The 20874-nt window shown below is 35.6% G+C and overlaps 1 protein-coding gene across 2 annotated transcripts in view; it reads left to right on the forward strand.

Moving 5' to 3' along the window:
• Nucleotides 1-20874, forward strand: part of LOC115290778 (disintegrin and metalloproteinase domain-containing protein 5-like) — a 110433-nt gene that overhangs the window by 36342 nt on the left and 53217 nt on the right. For both annotated transcript variants that reach the window (XM_029938612.1, XM_029938637.1), the window contains exons 11-13: nt 5303-5439; nt 8173-8362; nt 15643-15738. In XM_029938612.1, the coding sequence (XP_029794472.1) occupies nt 5303-5439; nt 8173-8362; nt 15643-15738 (423 nt within the window). The remainder of the gene's footprint in view (nt 1-5302; nt 5440-8172; nt 8363-15642; nt 15739-20874) is intronic.

The following is a 20874-nucleotide window of genomic DNA, read 5'->3' on the forward strand; positions in this document are numbered from 1 at the left end:
GACTATTGTAAATAGGGCTGCAGTGATCACAGGGAGCAAATATCTCCTTGAGGTAGAGGGCTTTATATTTTCCAGATATGTACCCAGAAATGGAATTGATGATTCATATGATAGCCCTGTTTTTACTTTTTTCAGGACTCTCCACACTGTTTTCCCCAGTGGTGGTACCCATTTGCATTTTTATCAGCAGTGTGCAAGGGTTCCATTTTTTCCATCAGCATTTATTATCTCTTTTCTTTTAGATAATAGTCATTCTATTAGGTGTGAGATGATGTCTCTTGCGGTTTTGATTTGTAATTCCCCAATGATTAGTAATGCTGACCATATACCTTTTCATGTACCTGTTGGTCATTTGAATATCTTCTTTGGAGACCTGTCTATTCAGGTCTTTGGACCATTTCTTAATCAAATAATTTGGTTTTTGGTAGTGAGTTGCATGTGTTCCTAATATATTTTGAATATTAACCCCTTATCAGATCTATAGTTTGAAAATGTTTTCCCCCAATATCCAGGTTGCCTTTTCATTTTATTGATTGGTCTTTTGCTGTGCATAACCTTTTATGTTAAATAAGAACTATTTATTTTTACTTCTGTGGTTTTGTGTTATAGCCCTAAAATCATTGCCAAGAACAATGTCAAGGAGATTTTTCACTATGCTTTTGTCTAAGAGTTTTATGATTTCACTTTTTACACTTAAGTATTTAGTTCATTTTCAGGTAATTTTAGGAAGTAGTATGAGATGGAGGTCCAGTTTAATTATTTGCATATGAATATCCAGTTTTCCCAACATAATTTTTTCAAGAGACTATCTTTTCTCCATTGAGTATTCTCAGCTCCCTTGACAAATATTAGTTGGCCATACATGGAAGGGTTTATTTCTGGGCTATCTGTTCTGTTCCATTGGTCTTTGAGCCTGTTTTTTAAAAATTATTATTATTATTATTATTATAGATTATTGTCAAGTTGGTTTTCATATATCTTTGAGTTAGTTTTTATGGCACTAACACTTTTTGATTACTGTAGATTTGCCAGATAGTTTGAAAATAGTAAGTGTGATGCTTCGACCATTGCTGTTTTTGAGGCGGGGAGAGCTTAACCAACCAATATTTATTTGTCACCATTCTGGATGCAAGAAAGTCTAATGTCAGGGTGCTGACAGATACAATGTCTGGTGAAAGCTGGCTTCTTGATTCACAGACAACTATTTTTTTGGTACTTATTTTTTTCATTTCAGTTTTTATTTAATTCTAGTTGGTTAACATATAGTATAATGTTGGTTTAGGAGTAGAATTTAGTGATCCATCACTTAGATATAACACCCCAGTGCTCCTCACAACAGATGCCCTCCTTAATACCATCACCCATTGAGCCCATTTCCCACCCACCTCCCTTCCAGCAACCCTGTTTGTAGTCCTTAGTTACAACTCTCTATGATTTGCCTCCCTTTCTCTCTTCACTTCTGTGTTCATCTGTTTTATTTCTTAAATTCCACAGGTGAGTGAAATCATATGGTATTTGTCTTGCTTACTTATTTCGCTTAGCATAATAGACTCTAGATCCATCCATATTGTTGCAAATGGCAAATTTTCATTCTTTCTGATCACTGAATAGTATTCCATTGTGTAAATATATACCACACCTTTTTGGATAAAGATAGATAATTCATCCTTTGATGGGCATTCGGGGTCTTTTCCTAATTTGGGTATTGCTGAAAATGATGCTATAAACATTGAGGTGCCTGTGTCCCTTTGAATCAGTATTTTTGTGTCTTTTGGGTAAATTCCTAGTAGTGCAGTTGCTGGATCATAGGGCAGTTTTATTTTTAGCTTTTTGAGAAACCTCCATACTGTTCTCTAGAAGGACCACACCAGTTTGCATTCCCACCAACAGTGTAAGAGGGTTCCCCTTTCTCTGCAACCTTACCAACGTTTGTTCTTTTCTGTGTTGATAATTTTAGATATCCTGGGGGTGCCTCGGTGGCTCAGTTGATTGAGTGTCCGGGCTTTGGCTCAGGTCATGATCTCACGTTCGTGGGTTCGAGCCCTGCATCGGGCTTTGTGCTGACAGCTCAGAGCCTGGAGCCTGCTTCAGATTCTGTATCTCCCTCTCTCTCTGGCCTTACCTGCTCGCGCTATCTCTGTCTCTCAAAAACAAATAAAAAACATTTAAAAAATTAAAAAAACGGTTATCTGGGATTTATTTTCACCAGATACTAGAAGACATACAGCCATGTTAATGACGGTCATGCAGGAAGACGTTATCATACAGTTCCCTAGAAACAGAAGGCACACTATGCAGACCATACAAGGAAGCACCAAGGTTGTTCAGGCAGCATAGTGAGCTATGGAGAAACACGGACTTGAACCTCTTGTTGTTTCTTTGGGGAGGGATGGGTAAGGCAAAGTAAGCAGGTCTTGGATTGGCTCATTTGAATAATTTCAGCCATCTTTCTTGCATAGAGGCTGTACCTAGTTGTCTAGTACCTAGCTCTGGTGTGTTTTGGGCAGGTGAAGAGTGGCCTATGGAATATGAGCTTAATAAAAGAGGGGGTAGGGCCTATGGGCTCTGGGTTGATTGGTTTGCAAATGAAAGTTACACTTGCAGGTAAGTTGTTTACTATCTTAAGAAATTGGGTAACCCTGGGAGGGGAAGTCTAGCATTGGTAAAGACCCAGATATTAAAGCATCACAATTCAGAAAATAAAATACATCATTAATACAAAATTAGCCCATTAATACAATTTGACACATATTACCAAATCTAATGGGTAATATAAGAGAAGACTTTTATAGAGTAGGGCATAAGTTGTGCAAAACAGTACAGAAAATATCTTATTATGAGAGTAAAAGGGAGAAACAGGAGTAGAAATATAAGAAGTCTTATAGGCCAGCCCATAACTAAATTAAAACACCTCATATATAATGTGTCTTTCTATATATGAAGGCAAGACATATCCTCTTCAAATGTAGGAAAGGGTAATGGGAAAGTTTTTAATGTTGATGTGAGGTATAAGTTAGCCAAGCATCCTTGAATTAAGAGAGATTAAAGTCTTGGGCAATAGAGAAGCTCATGTAGGGATCCATTTGCTGGACTGGAATTTGAAAAGGAATTGTTTGAGGAGACCATTATATCTCTTAATTGAACCAGCTCTCTGGGACCTATCAGGAACATTGAAAGTTATACTGAGTGCTTTTTTAAAGAGACTAGCATTTTTATCTTCTGAAGAATGAAATGTTTTTCTTAGTTAATATTAATGATCTCTGTAACTCTAAAGGGGAGGAGGAATGTCCTGGCAAGGCTTTGTATGTTATCCTAAGCACTGCTTTTGATGAAAAGTAGGGATGGAGAAAGAAGGTACAGCTTGAATTCAAGCAGTTTTTTACTAAATAAAATTACTTTTCCCTGAAGGTGGACTGAAATGTCTTATGCACCAGTTGATCGTTCATTGTGTCTGTAGTTGAACATTAAGAAGGCCAGCACAGTATTGTGGGATGGAAAATTTAGAAATATCTTCATGGATCATGGATGCCTTCTCTGAACTCTTCTTTATTTGCCATCTGTTCACAGTGCTTTAGCCTGGGTCATCAGGAACCCACCACCTTTTAAAAAGACGATTTTTTGAGAACAGTTTTAAGTTTACTATAAAACTGAGGGGGAAGGTACACAGGTTACCCATACATCTCCTGCCCCTCACATGCACAGCCTCCTGCATCATCCACACCCCTCCCCAGAACGGTGTATTTTTGTACTAAGGATGAATCTACATTTAGCCATCAAAATACCCAAAGTCCATAGTTTACCTTAGTGTTTAGTCATGGTGTTGTGCATAAGTTTGGACAAAAGATGATAGGTGTTCATCATTTTGATATTATACCAAGTGTTTTCACTCCCCTAAAAATCCTGTGTGTTCTGCCTGTTAATTTCTCCCCTCCCTGTCTGCAATCACAGAGCTTTTTATTGTCTCCACAATTTTGTTTTTTCTGGAAGTCATACAGTTGGATTCTCAATATGTAGCCTTTTCAGATTGGCTTTTTTCACTTAGTAACATGCACTCAAACTTCTTCCATTTCTTTTCATGACTTAATAGCTCAGTTTGTTTTTAGTGGTTAATAACATTCTGGTGTCAGGGGCACCTGGGTGGCTCAGTTGGTTAAGTGTCCAACTTTGGCTCAGGTCATGATCTCATGGTCCATGATTTCCAGGTCCACGTCGGACTCTGTGCTGACAACTCAGAGCCTTGGAGCCTGCTTCAGGTTCTGTGTCTCCCTCTCTCTCTGCCCCTCTGCTGCTTGTTCTCTCTCTCTCAAAATAACAAATAAACATTAAAAATAAATAACATTCTGATGTCTGAAATGTGCCACAGTTTATCTGTGATTGCTTGCAAGTTTTGGGAATTATGAATGAAGCTGCTGGAAACATCTTTGTGTAGAAATTGGAAACTATCTGAAGGTGAACAATATACCTACTGAAAGTGTTTTCATTTTCTACTGCTATGTAAGCATTTATACCAAAACTTAAAGAGATAAAAACAAGACAGTTCTAGGGGTCAACAATCCAGGAGCAGGTGAGAGGGTTATCTCAGGGTTCAACATGGACAGGATTCACTTCCAAACCGTCATGTGGCTGGAGTAGGCCTCAGAAAATCTGTTTCCAAACTCATTCCTGTGGGCCTCTCTACTGGACTACTTCATGACATAGTAGCTGGTTTCCCACAGAAAGACTGGGACCTAGAATCCAAGAAGTCAGTCTTTTTATAATCTGTCTTGGAAATGGTGAGCCATCTATTTCTCTACATTCAGTTAATTAGAAGCAAGTCAGTAAGTCCAGCTTACACACAGGGCGTGGGAATACCCAAGGACATGAATACCAGGAGGTAGATATCATCAGGACCCATTTTAGAGGCTGCCTACTACAGAGAGAATGTAAAACTGATTATTAATATACAAGATTAAAGTCATTTTGTTTAAAATAAAGAAGCAATATAATATGGTTTTTGGGACTCGATTGGATTAGCTACAATAGCTGGTTTTGTCATGAATAGTATTTTGAAATTAAACTACTGTGTTTACTTATCCATGTTTAGTAATCTATTATCCAAATGCTAACATAATTCTATATAATTGCATTTACATAGGCATCTTGGATGCATTGATTTTAAAAATGAGTTCTATGTACTAATTTTTTATTATAATTTTATTTAGAATAGTATATATATCATATACACTAACTTTTTACTATAGTAATTTTGTTATAGTATAGTATAGTATTCTTAGCTAACTCTTTCTCTTTGCCTTGTATTTAGTATCCAGAGGGTTTATCCATGGAGTCCTATACTATGTGTATCGTGCAGTTGCTTAGCTTTAATCTGGGATTGAGTTACGACAATCCTGACACTTGCTACTGTTCAGGAGATGTTTGCACAATGTCACCTAAAGCAGTGTAAGATAATTTTATTACACATATTCCTTTAAAAAATTTTGTTGTTGTTGATTAGGAACTTTTACACTTATATTAACCAAACTGAAGTAATTGACAATTACAGAACACTATACCTAACAACCACAGATTACACATTTTTCAAGTACAATGGAACACAAACCAGCATAGGCCCGCCACCTCCCCCGTGCCTCTCCATGCCTGGGGAAACTCTCTTCCTCCTTCCTGCATTCTGGAGCCTGACTCGTATTTTTCTCCCCTGGCCAGATTGGAAGGATCCTCTAGGGAAAAGATATATGAATTGTGGCATTTCAGTGACTGTACAATAAAGCTAAATTAAATGCTTTGATATTTGCATTTAAAACTGGCATTGGGATAGGGATGAATAATACAATTCATATTAATAGTTTCAATTAAGAATTTTTTTTATTTAGAAAGACATTACATTGTAAATCAATAATAACACCATGACCCATTGAGAGAAAGGCTACTGAGGAAAGGAGAAAAAACCCCTTTATTTTAGAACCATTAATAATTCATATTTCCTGCCTTATTTCTGAAATGTATTTTTAAAAGTTTATTTATTTTGAGAGAAAAGAGAGAGAGAGAGAGAGAGAGAGAGAGAGTGGCACCTTAGCCCACTCGGCCATCCTGACAGAGCACAAATGCACAACTGGAGGAGGAACAGAGAGAGAGGGAGAGAGAGAATCCCAAGTAGGGTCTGTGCTGTCAGTGCAGAATTCAGCATGGGGATCAATCCCATGAATCATGAAATCATGACCTGAGCTGAAATCTAGAGTCAGATGCTCTAGTGACTGAGCCACCCAGGCACCTTATCTGTCAGTTTGTTCATCATTTCAACATTCTACTTCTTTAATATTTTTTCCTGATGTTTATGCTTTTTGCCCCTAAGAGGCACTTGGTCTACTTTTGACTACACACCTACTGCCTAGGAGAGGGCTCAGTAATTATGTTGCCAACAGTGACCCAATCAGCTCAGTATATTTTTCTCATTATTTCATTTTACCCTTTGATTACTGAATCTATGATACCCCAAATTTTTGTAAAGGCACAAAATAGAGAATAACTAAATTTATTTCTTCTTCTCTGGGATAAGTGGTTACTCAGAAGAATATTCATTCTTTCACCATCGTTTTGAGTTTATTTATAAGCTTTATAAAATTATATTTTTTCAAGGTATGATTTTTGTCTGCCATAAAATTTGTGCACTGTAAGTGTACAAGTTTATGACTTTTGACAAATACATATAAATCCTTGAACCACAGTATCAGTGAGGCTATGCAATAGTTTCATCTCCCCTAAAGTTCCTTTGTGACCCTTATTGTCTTACTTTTTATCCTTGCCCTAGGCAACAACTGATTAGTTGTTACAATTAGTTTCCCTTGCCTCAGAACTTTATGTAAATTAAATTATATGTGCTCTATTTTGAGTATTGAATCTATGATTCTGAATTATTTAAACATTTTTCTTTAGTTATTTGAATATTTATATGTTTTAATTTAGGTATTTGTATGCCAAGTCTAACATCTGGGCCATCTTAGTTTTGATTTCTTTTGACTGCTTTTTTTTTTACATTGACTATGGGTCACATTTTTTACTTTTTTGTGTTTCTATTATTATTATTATTATCATTAGCATATTCAATATTATTGATAATACAATAGAAAGCTTGGATGCTCCTACCTTCCTCTGAAAATCATTGATTCTTGGAAATTCAACTATTGGCTAATTATTTTGAATTTCATATGCTTGGTTTTATGCTTTGTTAGTATGGGTCTATAGAAAACCCAGGGTACCTTGAAACGTCTCTAGCTTGGCAGGATTGAACTTCCAAATTCATTCTCTTCTGAGGATCTTGTCAGGGCTTGAATGTAGGCTCTATTGGAATTGAGATAGAGTAGGTTCCAATTAGGGTAGAGGTCAGCAAATAATAACCCCCAAGCCAAATTCGGTAGTAGCCTACTTTGTAAATAAAATTTTCTTGAAACACAGCCAAGCTCATTGTTTTACATATTGTTTATGGTTGCATTTACAAAAGCATTTTTATATTGTACTGCACTACAATGGCAGAGTTGAGCAGTGGTAGCACAGTCTATGGCATTTTAGTCTATAATATTTATTGTCTGGCCCTTTACAGAAAAAGTCTGTCACCCCCTGGTCTAGGACATTATCTTTGCTCTTAAATCAGATTCTTTCTAGTGTTGTAGCTGGATGCTGAGCTATGACCGGAGCTAACGGTTCCATCACTGTCAAGACAGGCACTTATAGTATCCTTCCCATTTATAGTATCCTGTGTAGCTCAAACAACAGGTTTTTATTTAAAAAATATTTAATTATGTTGAACAAAAGGTCTAAAATATACTTATTAAACTAAACATTTAAAATTCAATTGTTCAGCATTGGCAAAGTAAATAAAATGAACACAGTTCTTATGTTTAAAGGTCTCATAAAAGTCATAAGACAGGTAAAGAATACATCTTGTTTAAAACAGGATGGAAGGCAGTAAAAAGATTTTGACTTTTTATCATTACAAGAATTTTCATGGTGAAATTTAAAAAATATGGTAAAGCATATTAGCAATGCAATGAATATTTTTCAAAATGTGCTTTTCCCCCATAATGCTCTTTAAATCTCTTTCTAAGTCACCATACTTTAGTGGAAATGCAGAGATATGCAGCAATAATTTTTTTCATATCCATTGTTTAAATATTGTAGGCAGTCTGGGGGTGTAAAGGATTTTAGCACCTGTACGTTGGATGACTTTAAATACTTGGCTTCACATTCTGCCTATGGATGTCTTCAGAGCATTTTCCCTCAAATTCCAGTTTATAAAGAACAAAGCGGGGGGATATGTGGCAATGGACAGTTGGAAAATGGTGAAGAGTGTGATTGCGGCACTATAGAGGTTAGTAGAAAATTTTTCCATTTTTTAAAAGTTCTTGTATATGTGTGTAATATATAAAAAAAAGAAGATGAAGACCTTGTCTTTTGTTTTTTAGAAAAATAAAATTTAAAAAAGGCCTTCTTTGGGGAAGATGGAAGCCTTTAAGTTTCCTAATTTTGCTAGTCTTTGAAGTGGACAGCAAAAACCTTTTAGACAATGTTTACCTTCTGACATTCTTTAGTGTATGCATCAACTCCAAACAAAATAATTATTTACCGCAAAGAGTGTCTAAAGAGTTGAAGAAATATACTTTTAACATCAAGCAGTAACAAAAACAGACAGGAATATCTAAAGACCATAGATTATTACCAATGGAATAGCAAAATGCATTGTTTGCTAATATAAAGTGGAAAGTTTTCTATTGACAGGTAATGCCAATTAAAGTTATTTAAAAAAACCTATCACCTGTAAAAAATATATAAATATAGAACCAAACCAAAAGAAAGATGAAAGATGATAGAGGAAGCATTGACAATAAAGTGAATATAGTCATATGAAAATAAAGTGAAACAGCAGTTGTAAAATATGGAACATATTAGTAAATATATAATATGTTATTAAATATACAATATGTAAAATATGTGATACATTATATATAAATAGATATATTTATATATACTCGCGTGTGTGTGTGTGTGTGTGTGTGTGTGTATGGCACCAGAACACATTTAAAGAAAGAAGCAGAGGAGAGTTTACTCTTGAAAAATTGCAGCTGGAAGAGAGAAGAATCGTGAGTTTATGTCTTTCTAGTCTCAGGGTGTTCCTCTACTTTCACAATTGTGGCAAAATGAAATAGCTGTGGAAAATTGCAGCTTTACTGACTCAGTGTGGCAGAGAACAGATTTCAGGGATGAGAATCATTGGAAATTTAAGGTAGAAACCCTGAAAGTAAGAGAACTGTGAAAGTGGTAAAACCTAAAATCTGATTATTAATTTTACACGTATTTGGCTGACTGCTAAAATATGCATAGTCCAGAAATACCTCATGGGGCAAAAAAGTAGGGTGACACTATTGAAAGACATAGGTGCAGCAGGTGAGACTTGTGCGTTTGATGATTTTTTTTTTGAGGGTATTTTCTAACGATGTGCAATTCAGGCAGCAGAAATCTAAAGCCCTTCTGTTTTCAGTTATCAAAATATAGAGCATGAAACTGCCTGCAACTGGAAATTAAAGAGGAATATTCAGAAACGAGAAAATTACAGATAGATTATACCCTGAAGTCTAAGTACTATCTCTGCCTAAATCATTGCACGAATGCTACATTACATCAGGGAATCTGATTAAAAGCCATGTGAATTGAGCAGAGAGAGCTGTGGCACATTGTAGGGCAAATAAAGCTTACAGTTTGTTCCCAGGTTACTTCATTTCCTGTTAGGAAAAAAATAAAGCCTCCAGAAAGTTACAGCTGATAATGGGCATTATATCATTGTACCTATAATGTCTAACTTATTAATAAAAAAATTAATACACACAGAGAATTAGGAAAATGTGAATCATATTTAGGAAAATATGCAGTTAAGGGAAACTGACTCTGAGAAGTCCAAAAATATTGTGTTTTGCAGATAAAGACTTCACAGTAGTTATTTTGAATATTAGGAGCATGACAGGACATTCTGTTCAAATAATTTAAGGAAAAATTATCCTGTTTTGGTTTTCTTCTTCAATATTACTTTGGCTATTTGGGTTTTTTTTGTCGTTGTTTCATACAAATTTTAAGATAATTTGTTCTAGCTTTGAAAAGAATGCTGGTGCAATTTTGATTTGGATTGCATTGAATGTGTAGATTGCTTGGGTAATAATGACATTTTCACAAGGTTTATTCTTCTGATCCATGAGCACGGAATGTTTTTCCATTTCTTGGTGTCTTCAATTTCTTTCATAAGTTTTCTACAGTTTTCAGCACACAGGTCGTTTATATCTTTGGTTAGGTTTGTTCCTAGGTATTTTATGGTTTTTCGTGCAATTGTGAATGGGATCAGTTTCTTCATTCCTCTTTCCGTTGCTTCATTTTTGGTGTATAAAAATGCAATCTATTTCTGTACATTGATTTTGTTCCCTGCGACTTTGCTGAATTCATGAATCAGTTCTAGAAGGCTTCTGGTGGAGTCTGTTGGGTTTTCCATGTAGAGTATCATGTCATCTGCAAAAAGGGAAAGTTTGACTTCTTCTTTGCCACTTCTCATGCCTTTTATTTCCTTTTGTTGTCTGATTGCTGATGCTAGGACTTCCAGCACTATGTTAAACAACAGTGGTGAGAGTGGACATCTCTGTCGTGTTCCTGATCTCAGGGGGAACGCTCTCAGTTTTTCCCCATTGAGGATGATATTAGCTGTGGGCTTTTCATAAATTGCTTTAATAATGTTTAAGAAGTTCCTTGTATTCCGTCCTTCTCAAAAGTTTTTGTTAAGAAGTGATGTTGCATTTTGTCAAATGCTTTTTCAGCATCTATCGAGAGGATCATATGGTTTTTATCTTTTGTTTTGTTAATGTGCTGCATCACATTGATGGATTTGTGAATATTGAACCATCCCTGTAACCCAGGAATGAATCCCACTTGATCATGATGGATAATTCTTTTTATGTGCTGCTGAATTTGATTTGCTAGTATCTTGTTGAGTATTTTTGCATTTGTATTCATTAAGGATATTTGCGTGTAGTTCTCTTTTTTTGCTGGGTCTCTGTCTGGTTTAGGAATCAAGGTGATATTTCCTTTGTAGAATGAGTCCAGAAGTCTTCCTTCCATTTCTATTTTTTGGAATAACTTGAGAAGGATGGGTGTTAGCTCTGCTTTAAATGTCTGGTAGAACTCCCCTGGGAATCCACCCGGCCATGGGCTTTTATCATTGGGATATTTTTGATAATTGATTCAATTTCTTCACTGGTTATGGGTCTGTTCAGATTTTCTATCTCTTCTCATTTGAATTTTGGTAGTGCATGTGTTTAGGAATTTGTCCATTTTTTCCAGGTTTCCAGTTTGTTGGCATATAACTTTTCATAGTAATCTCTGAGGATTGCTTATATTTCTGAGGGATCAGCTATAATAGATCCATTTTTCTTCATGATTTTGTCTATTTGGATGTTCTCTCTTCTCTTTCTGAGGAGCCTTGCTAGAGGGTTATTAATTTTGTTTATTTTTTAAAAAAACCAACTCTTGAGTTCATTGATTTTTTTTCAACTGCTTCATTGGATTATATATTTTTTATTTCTGCCCTGATCTTTATTATTTCTCTTCTTCTGCTGGGTTTGAGGTGCTCTTGTTGCTCCCTTTCTAGTTTCATTAGGTGCTCTGTTGAAATTTGAGTTTGCGCTTTTTCTAGTTTGTTGAAATAGGCCTGAATTGCAATAAACTTTCCTCGTAGGACTGCCTTTGCTGTGTCCCAAAGAGTTTGGATTGTTTTATTTTCTTTTTCTTTTGTTTCCATGTATTTTTAAATTTTCTCTCTAATTGCCTGATTCGCCCAATTATTCTTCAGTAGAGTGGTTTATAACCTCCACATTTTTGGAGGTTTTCCAGAATTTTTCCTGTGGTTGACTTCAAGTTCATAGCATTGTGATCTGAAAGTGTGCATGGTATGATCTCAACTCTTGTTTTTGTGGAGGGCTGTTTTATGACCCAGTATGTGATCAATCTTGGAGAATGTGCCCTGTGCACTCGAGAAGAAAGTGAACTCCCTAGCTTCAGGATGCAGAGTTCTAAATATATCTATTAATTCCATCTGTTCCAGTGTATCATTCAGGTCCATTTTTTCTTTAGTGGATTTCTGTATGGTTGACCTATCCATTGTTGTAAGTGGAGTATTAAAGTTCCCTGCAATTATCACATTCTTATTGGTAACATTGTTTCTGATTGTGATTAGTTGTTTTGTGTATTTGGGTGCTCTAAAATTTGGCACATAGATGTTTATAATTTTTAGCTCTTCCTGATGGAGATACCCTGTAATTATTATATAATGTCCTTCTTCATCTTTTGTTACTGCCTTTAAAGTCCAGTTTATCTGATATAAGTATGGCTACTCCAGCTTTCTTTTGGCGTCCAGTCGCATGGTAGATATTTCTCCATCCCTTTACTTTCAAGCTGAAGGTGTCTTCAGGTCTAAGGTGAGTCTCTTGTAGACAGCAAATAGATGGATTTTGGTTTTGATCCATTCTGCTACTCCGTGTTATTTGACTGGAGCATTCAGTCCATTTACATTCAGTGTTATTATTGAAAAATGTGTGTTTAGATTCATTGTCTTCTCTGTAGAGTTCATGTTTGTTTTGATATCTCTCGTGTCTTATATTCCTTGCTACTTTTCTCTCATAGAGTCCCTCTTAGGATTTCTTGTGGGGCTGGTTTGGTGGTAATGAATTCTCTCAATTTTTGTTTATTTGGGAACACCTTTATCTCTCCTTCTATTTTGAATGACAGGCTTGCTGGATAAAGGATTCTTGGTTGCATATTTTTCCTGTTCATCACATTGAAGATTTCCTGCCATTCCTTTCTGGCCTGCCAAGTTTTAGTAGATAGGTCCATAACCACTCTGATAGGTTTCCCTTTGTATGTTAGGACCCTTTTATCCTTAGCTGCTTTAAGAATTCTCTCTTTATCCTTATATTTTGCCAGTTTCACTATGATATGTCGTGCCGAAGTTCAGTTCAGGTTATGTCTTAGGGGAGTTTGATATGCCTCTTGAATTTCACAGTCTTTCTCTTTCTCCAGATTGGAGAAAATTTCATCTATTATTTGATTAAGCACCCCTTCAGGGCCTTTTTCTCTTTCTTCCTCATCAGGAACTCCTATGATATGGATATTGTTCCGTTTGATTGTATCACTCAGGTCTCAAATTCTCCTTTAATGTCCTGTATCAATTTTTCTTTTTCTCGGCTTCCTCTTTTGCTATAACTGTGTCTTCTGATTCACCTATTCTCCTGTCTGCTTCTTCAATCATGCATTGGCAGTCTCCATTTATTATTTACCTCATTTATAGCCTTTTGAAGGTCCCTAGTCTGTGTATCAATAGCTTCTCTGATGGTTTTTTCCAAGCCTTGTGATTGATTTTATGACAATTGTTCTAAATTCTTGTTCAATTATGTTGTTTATGTGTGTTTTGAGTAGTTCTGTGGCTGTGATTTATTTCTGGATTTTCTTTAGAGGAGAGTTCTTTCATTTCGTCATTTTGGCTAGCTTTCTCTTGTCAGTTTTATTTATTTTTTATTTATTTATTTTTGAGAGAGATAGAGAGAGAGAGAGAGAGAGAGAGAGAGAGAGAGAGGGAGAGTACGAGCAGGGGAGAGTCAGAGAGAGAGAGAGGGAGACACAGAATCTGAGGACAGGCTTCAGGCTCTGAGCTAGCTGTCAGCACAGAGGGTGACGCGGGGCTCAAACCCACAAACTGTGAGATCATGACAGGAGCCGAAGCCAATGCTTAACTGGGTTAGGCACCCAGGCCCGCTCTTGTCAGTTTTAAAAGCTCGTTCTGCACTGTGCACCTGTTAGTGTTGCTCTGTTAAAGGAGCCTCTTTCAGCAGGGCCTATCGCTTCAGGAGATGTTCTTTTAATGGTGTCTCTCGGTTTCTCTTGTTATGCCTATAATTAATATATTTCCTTACTCAGTGATATTTGGGAGTTTCCACTATATGTGCTTTGTCTTGTTTCCTGAGGTAGCCCTGAAAAGGAAAACAGACAGAAACACACAGGGAACACAAGCACACAAACGCACTGACAGATCAGGTAAACTAGCAAATTAAAAGGGAATGGAAAAAAAGAGTGGGAAAGAAAAGAGAGGACAGGACAGGAGGGGAAAAAAGCTGGGTGACAGAGACAGCCAAAGATAAAGGACAGTCTGAGAGCATAAAACCTGCGGAGGGGAGAGATAAGAATGAGATAAGGGGAAAACATCTGAATGGTAAGAGTTGATCTAATCACAGTGGTGCATAAATGTTGGTCTTTCCCAGACTCCAGGGGAGAAAGGGAGAAAAGGAGGAAACAGGAAAATAGAAAAGAGAAAACAAGGGGAATATTATAAAAATTTAAAAATAAAAATAATAAGAAAAGAAAAAATTGGAAAAAGTAACAATAGTAAGAAAAGAAGAATCCAGCTCTCCCGCGTATGGGCATGGTCCGATGTAGGTAGGTAGGTTCTCAGGGGCTTATCTCTGAGGCCGACCTTAGTGGATGCAGGGAGAAGAATGGCGGCGCCGCAGGCCCCTCTCAGACTATGCATTGCCAGCCACTCCCTTGAGTCCAACCTCCCCGTACCACGGGTGGGTTAAATTGTTTCAGTTTTCTAAATTCTCCAGGTTTCTAAATCCTAGTCCACACACTTTAATGCTTCTGCCACCGTTAAAATGTTCTCGGCAGGCAGGTGGCTTTCTGGCCAGGATTGCGCAGGGGAATTGGGGAGCCAGTCCTTCCCTGGCTCCACCTGAAGTCGGCGGGCTGCTGGGCCCACAGGAGAAAAAGCCTGCTGAGGGGGACAGATTTCTCTCCCCGTGTCCAGTGGCTACACATGGAAAGTTTGTCTTCACCAAGGGCTGAGGTCAGGCCCAGCGCCAAGTTTCTGGGCACTCTCTTTCCCGGCTCCACTTTGAGCCGGCCTTCCCTCCCTCAAATTCTCGGGCCCCAGTTCACACTCACTCAGGCATCAATGAGGCTGCTGTCAATGAGGGGTCAGTGCGTGCACCTCCCTTCTTGGAGCTCAGAATAATGTGGTTTTTAATTCTCAGTTTGATGGTTGCTGGCATGTGGAGGTAACAGTGTTTCCTACTTCCAGGATATATTTTTAACAGGATGCTAATTTAAACAAAACATCAAAATCTATAAGATTCAGTTAAAACAGTGTTATGAGGAAAATCTATAGCTACCAATGCTTCTAATGGAGAGAACTCAGGTAACTAAAATATTAGCCCAATTAAATCCAAGATAAATAGAAGGAAATAATGATAAAAGATAAAAGTAGAAATCAATGAGATAGAAATCAGAAAATGAATATCAATGAAAATAAAAGCCAGTGCTTTGAAATTAATATACTTGATAAACCTCTTGCTGTTCTGATGAAAGAGAGAAAAAAGAAATTCCCAGTATCAGTAATGAAAGAGTGTACATTACTATACATCCTGCTATGTTTAAAATAAGGAATATTAAAAACTGTTTTATGTAAATAAATTTGGCAATTTAGATGAAATTGGCAAGTTTCTTAAGAGACAAATTATCATAACTGATGTCAGAAGAGATAATTTGAATTTGTCTATTTGTTTACAGAATTGTACACATAAAGAGTGCTGTGATCCTCTAACATGTTTAATGAAAGCAAATAAACAATGTGGTTCTGGGGAATGTTGCACAGAAGATTGCAAGGTAAGAGACGATCTATTTTATAATAGTTCAGCATTAGATTTCCTGAAATACTTGTTTCAAGGAGATGGGAGGCATATCAATATCCTATCAGCCTTTCCCATGCTTTATATCCAAGCACACTGGACTCTTCTTACACTTCAGTCCATTTGATAATCTGTCATTTCCAGAACTGTCAGGTATATGTGCCTGATGATTCTCCTTTCCCAACTTGGTACAAATCTTTCTTGTACCTGTTGAGATATTCCTATGATCAACATACATCTGAAGCAACCCTCTTAAGGTCTTATTTTTTAACACCCTACCTCATATGGAGTCGGGAAGTTAGATTAGTTTTTGTTGTTGTTGTTGTTAGCTAAATTCTCTTTATCATCTTCTGGTAAAGTCTTCTGTTCCTTTGCAGTTTAGTTATTGTTTAATCATTTAACTGCTCTTTAAAGCCTTTAGAGAATTCCTGAATAATTGCCCCACACTCAGAACAATTAACTGGAAATCTAAGAAAAAAAGAAGCAAACTATAAACAAGGTAAATGGCAGCTATCCAGATAGGATTGGAGTAAGAATATACTTTTATCTTTAAAGTTTTGTTCCCAAACTTTATTGGGATATAATTGACATATAACATTGTGTAAGTTTAAGGTGCACAATGTAATAATTTCATGTGAGTATATATTGTGAAATGATAACAATAAGGTTCACACATCTATCACTTTACATAGCAAGAACATTTAACGTTACTAAGAAACATTCAAATATACAATACATTATTAACTATAGTCACTATGCTGTACATTAGATCTCCAGACAGACTCATTTTATGGCTGAAAATGTGTGCCCTTGACCAACGTCTTTCAATTTTTCCACACAGTTTTACTTCTTCCTTTCTTTTTATAAATTTTTTAAATATTTATTTTTGAGAAAGAGAAAGTGTGTGTGAGTGGGGGAGGGCAGAAAGCAAGGGAGACAAAGAATCTGAAGCAGGCTGCAGGCTCAGCACAGGGCCAGATGTGAGGCTGGAACCCACAGACCATGATGATCAGCTGAGCCGAAGTCAGGTGCTTAATCAACTGAGACACCCAGGTGCCTCTATTTCTTCCTTTCTGATTTGGATGCCTTTCGTTTCTTTCTTTTTTTTTTTTCTTGCCTAATTGCTCTGGCTAGGACTTCTAGTACCATGTTAAAAAGGAGTAGTAAGAATTAAAAGCTTTGCCTTGTTCTTGATCTTACAGTAAACGATTTTAGCTTTTCACAATTGAAAATTATGTTCGCTAAGGTTAATCATATATGGCCTTTATTATATTGATACATTTGCTCTATACCCAAACTGTTGAGAACTTTGGTAATGAAAGCATGTTCAGTTTTATCAAATATTTTTTCTTCATTTCTTCAGAGGATTATATGAATGTTAACCTTATTTATATTAAAGGGGTGTATTATGCTTATTGCTTTCTGTGTCATCATTGCATTCCAGGGATAAATCTAACTTGATCATGAGTTTGAATTTGGTGTGCTAACCTTGAATTTGGTGTGCTGGTATTTTGTTGAGAATGTGTGTGTCTATTTTCATTAGGGATATCAGCCTGTTTTTTTTTTTTTTTTTGGTAGTGTCTTGGTCTGTCTTGGTATCAGGGTAAAGCTGGCCGTAAAATGAGTTTGGGAGAGTTCCTTACTTTTTAATTTTTGGGATAGTTGAGAAAAATTAGCAATAATTCTTTAAATATTTCATAGAACTCACCTGTGAAACCATCTAGTCCTGCTATTTTATTTGTTAGAAAGTGTGATAACAAATGAAATCTCTTTAGTTGTGATTGCTTTGTTCACGTTTTCCATTTCTTCTTGATTCAGTCTTGGTAGATTGCCCATTTCTATGAATTTATCCATTTCTTCTAAGTGTTATGCAATTTGTTCGTGGATAATTGTATAAAAGTCTCATGATATTTTGTATTTCTATAGTATCAATTTTAGGGTCTCTCCTTTTCTTTCATAATTTTACTTTATTGAGTAGTTTAGGTAAAGTTTTGTCATTTTGTTTGTTTTCAAAACTCATTTCTTGGTTTAATTTATTATTTTCCTATTGTCTCTCAGATCTCTATTTCATTTATTTCTGCTATGATCTTTCTTATTTCCTTTCTTCTACTAACTTGAGACTTAGTTTTCCTTTTTTAATTCCTTTAGGGGTAAAGTTAGGTTATTTGAGATTTCTTTTATGTAGGCCTTTATTGCTGTAAACTTACCTCTTAGAACTGGTTTTGCTATATTGCATATGTTTTAGTATGTTGGTTTTTATATTTGTTTTTGTTTATTTCAAGATACTTTTTATGATTTCCTTCTTCTCTACTTCTATCATCCATTAGTTCAGGAGGATGTTGTTAAGTTGTACATTTTGCTGGGACACCTGGGTGGCTCATTGTTTAAGCACCCAACTTCAGCTCAGGTCATGATCTCATAGTTCATGAGTTTGAGCCCCACGTTGGGCTCTGTGCTGACAGCCAGAGCCTGGAGCCTGCTTCAGATTTTGTGCCTCCTTCCCCCTGCTCCTCCCCTGCCCACATTCTGTCTTTCTTTCTCTCAAAAATAAATAAATGTAAAAAAATTTTTTTAAATAAGTTGTACACTTTGTGAATTTTTCAGTTTTTTTCTCTGAGGTTTCATACCATTGTATGAAATACAATATAATAATATTAGATATTATTTCAGTGTCCTTAAATTCCCTAAAACTTGCTTTGTGGACCAAGATATGTTTTATCCTGAAGAAGGTTCTACATGTGCTTGAGAAGAATGTGTATTTTGTTCTTATTGGACATAATGTTCTATAAATGTCTTTAAGGTTCATTTGGTTTATAGATTTATTCAGGCCTGCTATTTTCTTACTAATTTTCTTTCTGATTGCTCTGTTCAATGTCAATAGTAGGGTACTGAGGTCTTCTACTATTATTGAATTGCTGTCTGTTTATCCCTTTGGTCTGTCAATATTTACTAAAGTTTTTAGGCATTCCAATATTTCGTGCATGTGTAGTTAAAAGTGTCATATTTTCTTGAGCTTCTTTGTGTGTGTGACTGATTTAATTGAAAGTCTATTTTATCTTCATCAGTATAGTAAACCCTGCTCTCTTTTGGTTACTATTTTACAGTATTTTTTTTTCTTCCCTTTACTTTCAGTCCTTGCATGTTTATAAAGCTAATTATTGTTCGGTTCTACAATGGAATTTTGTTTGGAGAAAATACATTTACATTTAAAGTAATTATTGGTAGTTAAAAGGACTTTCTATTGCTATTTTGTCAATCATTTCCTGGTTTGTTTTAATTCTTTTTTCCTTTATTCCTCTCTTCCTCTCTTCTTTTGTGATTTACTTTTTGTAGTGGCATTCTTTAATTTGTTTCTCTTTATGTTTTGTGTATCCACTGTAGGTTTCTTCTTTGTGATTACTATAAGGCTTATATAAAAATTTATAGATATAATAGTCTATTTTTTAAGTTTTTATTTTAATTCTAGTTAGTTAACATATGGTGTGATAATAGTTTTAGGTATACAATGCAGTAATTCAACAGTTCCATACATCCCCCTGGACTCATCACAACAAGTGCGCTCCTTAATTTTCATCTCTTATTTAACCCATACCCCAACCTACCTCCCCTCTGATAACCATCAGTACGTTTTCTATAATTAAAAGTCTGTTTCTTGCTTTGACTATCTCTCTCATTTTTTTCCTTTCCTTGTTTCTTTTGTTGCTTAAATTCTATATATGAATGAAAATATATGGTATTTGTCTTTCTGTCTGACTTATTTTGCTTAGCATTATACTCTTGTTGCAAATGGCAAGATTTCATTGTTTTTTTATGGCTGAATAATATTCTGCTATATATACCAGAATAATATTATATTATTATATAGTAGTAAATGTATGCCACTTCTTTATCCATTCATCACTTGATGGACATTTAGACTGATTCGATATCTTGGTTATTATAAATAATGCTTCTATAAACATCAGAGTGCATGTATTTAAATTAGTGTTCTTGTATTCTTTGGATAAATAGCCAGTTGTGCGATTATTGGATTGTAAGGTAGTTTTATTTTTTTAACTTTTTATTTAAACTTCCAGCAGTTAACATACAGTGTAATGTTAGTTTCAGGTTTACAATACAGTGATTCAACACTTCCATACAGCACCTGGTGTTAATACTCATAACCTATAGTCATCTGTTTTAAGCCGATAATAACCTACCTTCAACCATATACTAAAAGCTCTACATTTTAAATTCTCATTTAATTCCCCCACATTTTGTGCTATTGTCACACTTTGCACCTTTTTATATTGTACATCTTTAATAAATTATGTAACAATATTTACTTTATAATACTATTGTCTTTTAACATTTTACTGGAGATAAAAGTATTTTGCCACCATTACAGTATTAGGGTATTATGAATTTGGTTATATATTTACATTTACCAGTGAGTTTTATATTGTTTTATGTGTTCATGAGTTAGTGTCCTTTCATTTCAATTTGATGAACTCCCTGTGGGATTTTTTATAAGACAGGTCTAGAGTACTGAACTCACTTAGCTTTTATTTATCTGGGAATTTCTTTAACTCTCCTTAATTTCTGAAGGAAAATTTTTGCCTTGTATAGTTTTCTTATCCAGCAGTTTTTGTTCTGCTCTTCATTATTAGTGTATAGAAATGCAATGGATTTCTGCACGTTGATTTTATATCCTGTGACTTTGCTGACAGTTTGAGAAGAATAGATGTCTAGTATTAATTCCCCTGTGAAATCATAGTTCCAGGATTTCTTATTTTTGGGAGATTTTTGACTGCTGATTCAATTTCTTTGCTGGTTATGGGTCTTTTCAAGTTTCTTATTTCTTCCTGTTGTGGTTTTGGTAGTTTGCATGTTTCTAGGAATTTATCTATTTCTTCCAGATTTCCCAGTTTGTTGGCATATAATTTTTCATAGTATTCTCTTATAATTGTTTCTATTTCTGTGGTGTTAGTTTTGATGTCTCCTCTTTTGTTTGTGATGTTTATCTATTTGGGTTTTTTCTCCTTTCTTTTTGTTAAGTCTGGCTAGGAGTTTGCCACTTTTGTAGAACCTGCTTTTAGTTTTGTTAATCTGTTCTACTGATTTCTTTTGTTTG

This window comes from Suricata suricatta, chromosome 1 (genome assembly GCF_006229205.1).
Source record: "Suricata suricatta isolate VVHF042 chromosome 1, meerkat_22Aug2017_6uvM2_HiC, whole genome shotgun sequence".
Classification (NCBI taxonomy): Eukaryota; Metazoa; Chordata; class Mammalia; order Carnivora; family Herpestidae; genus Suricata; species Suricata suricatta.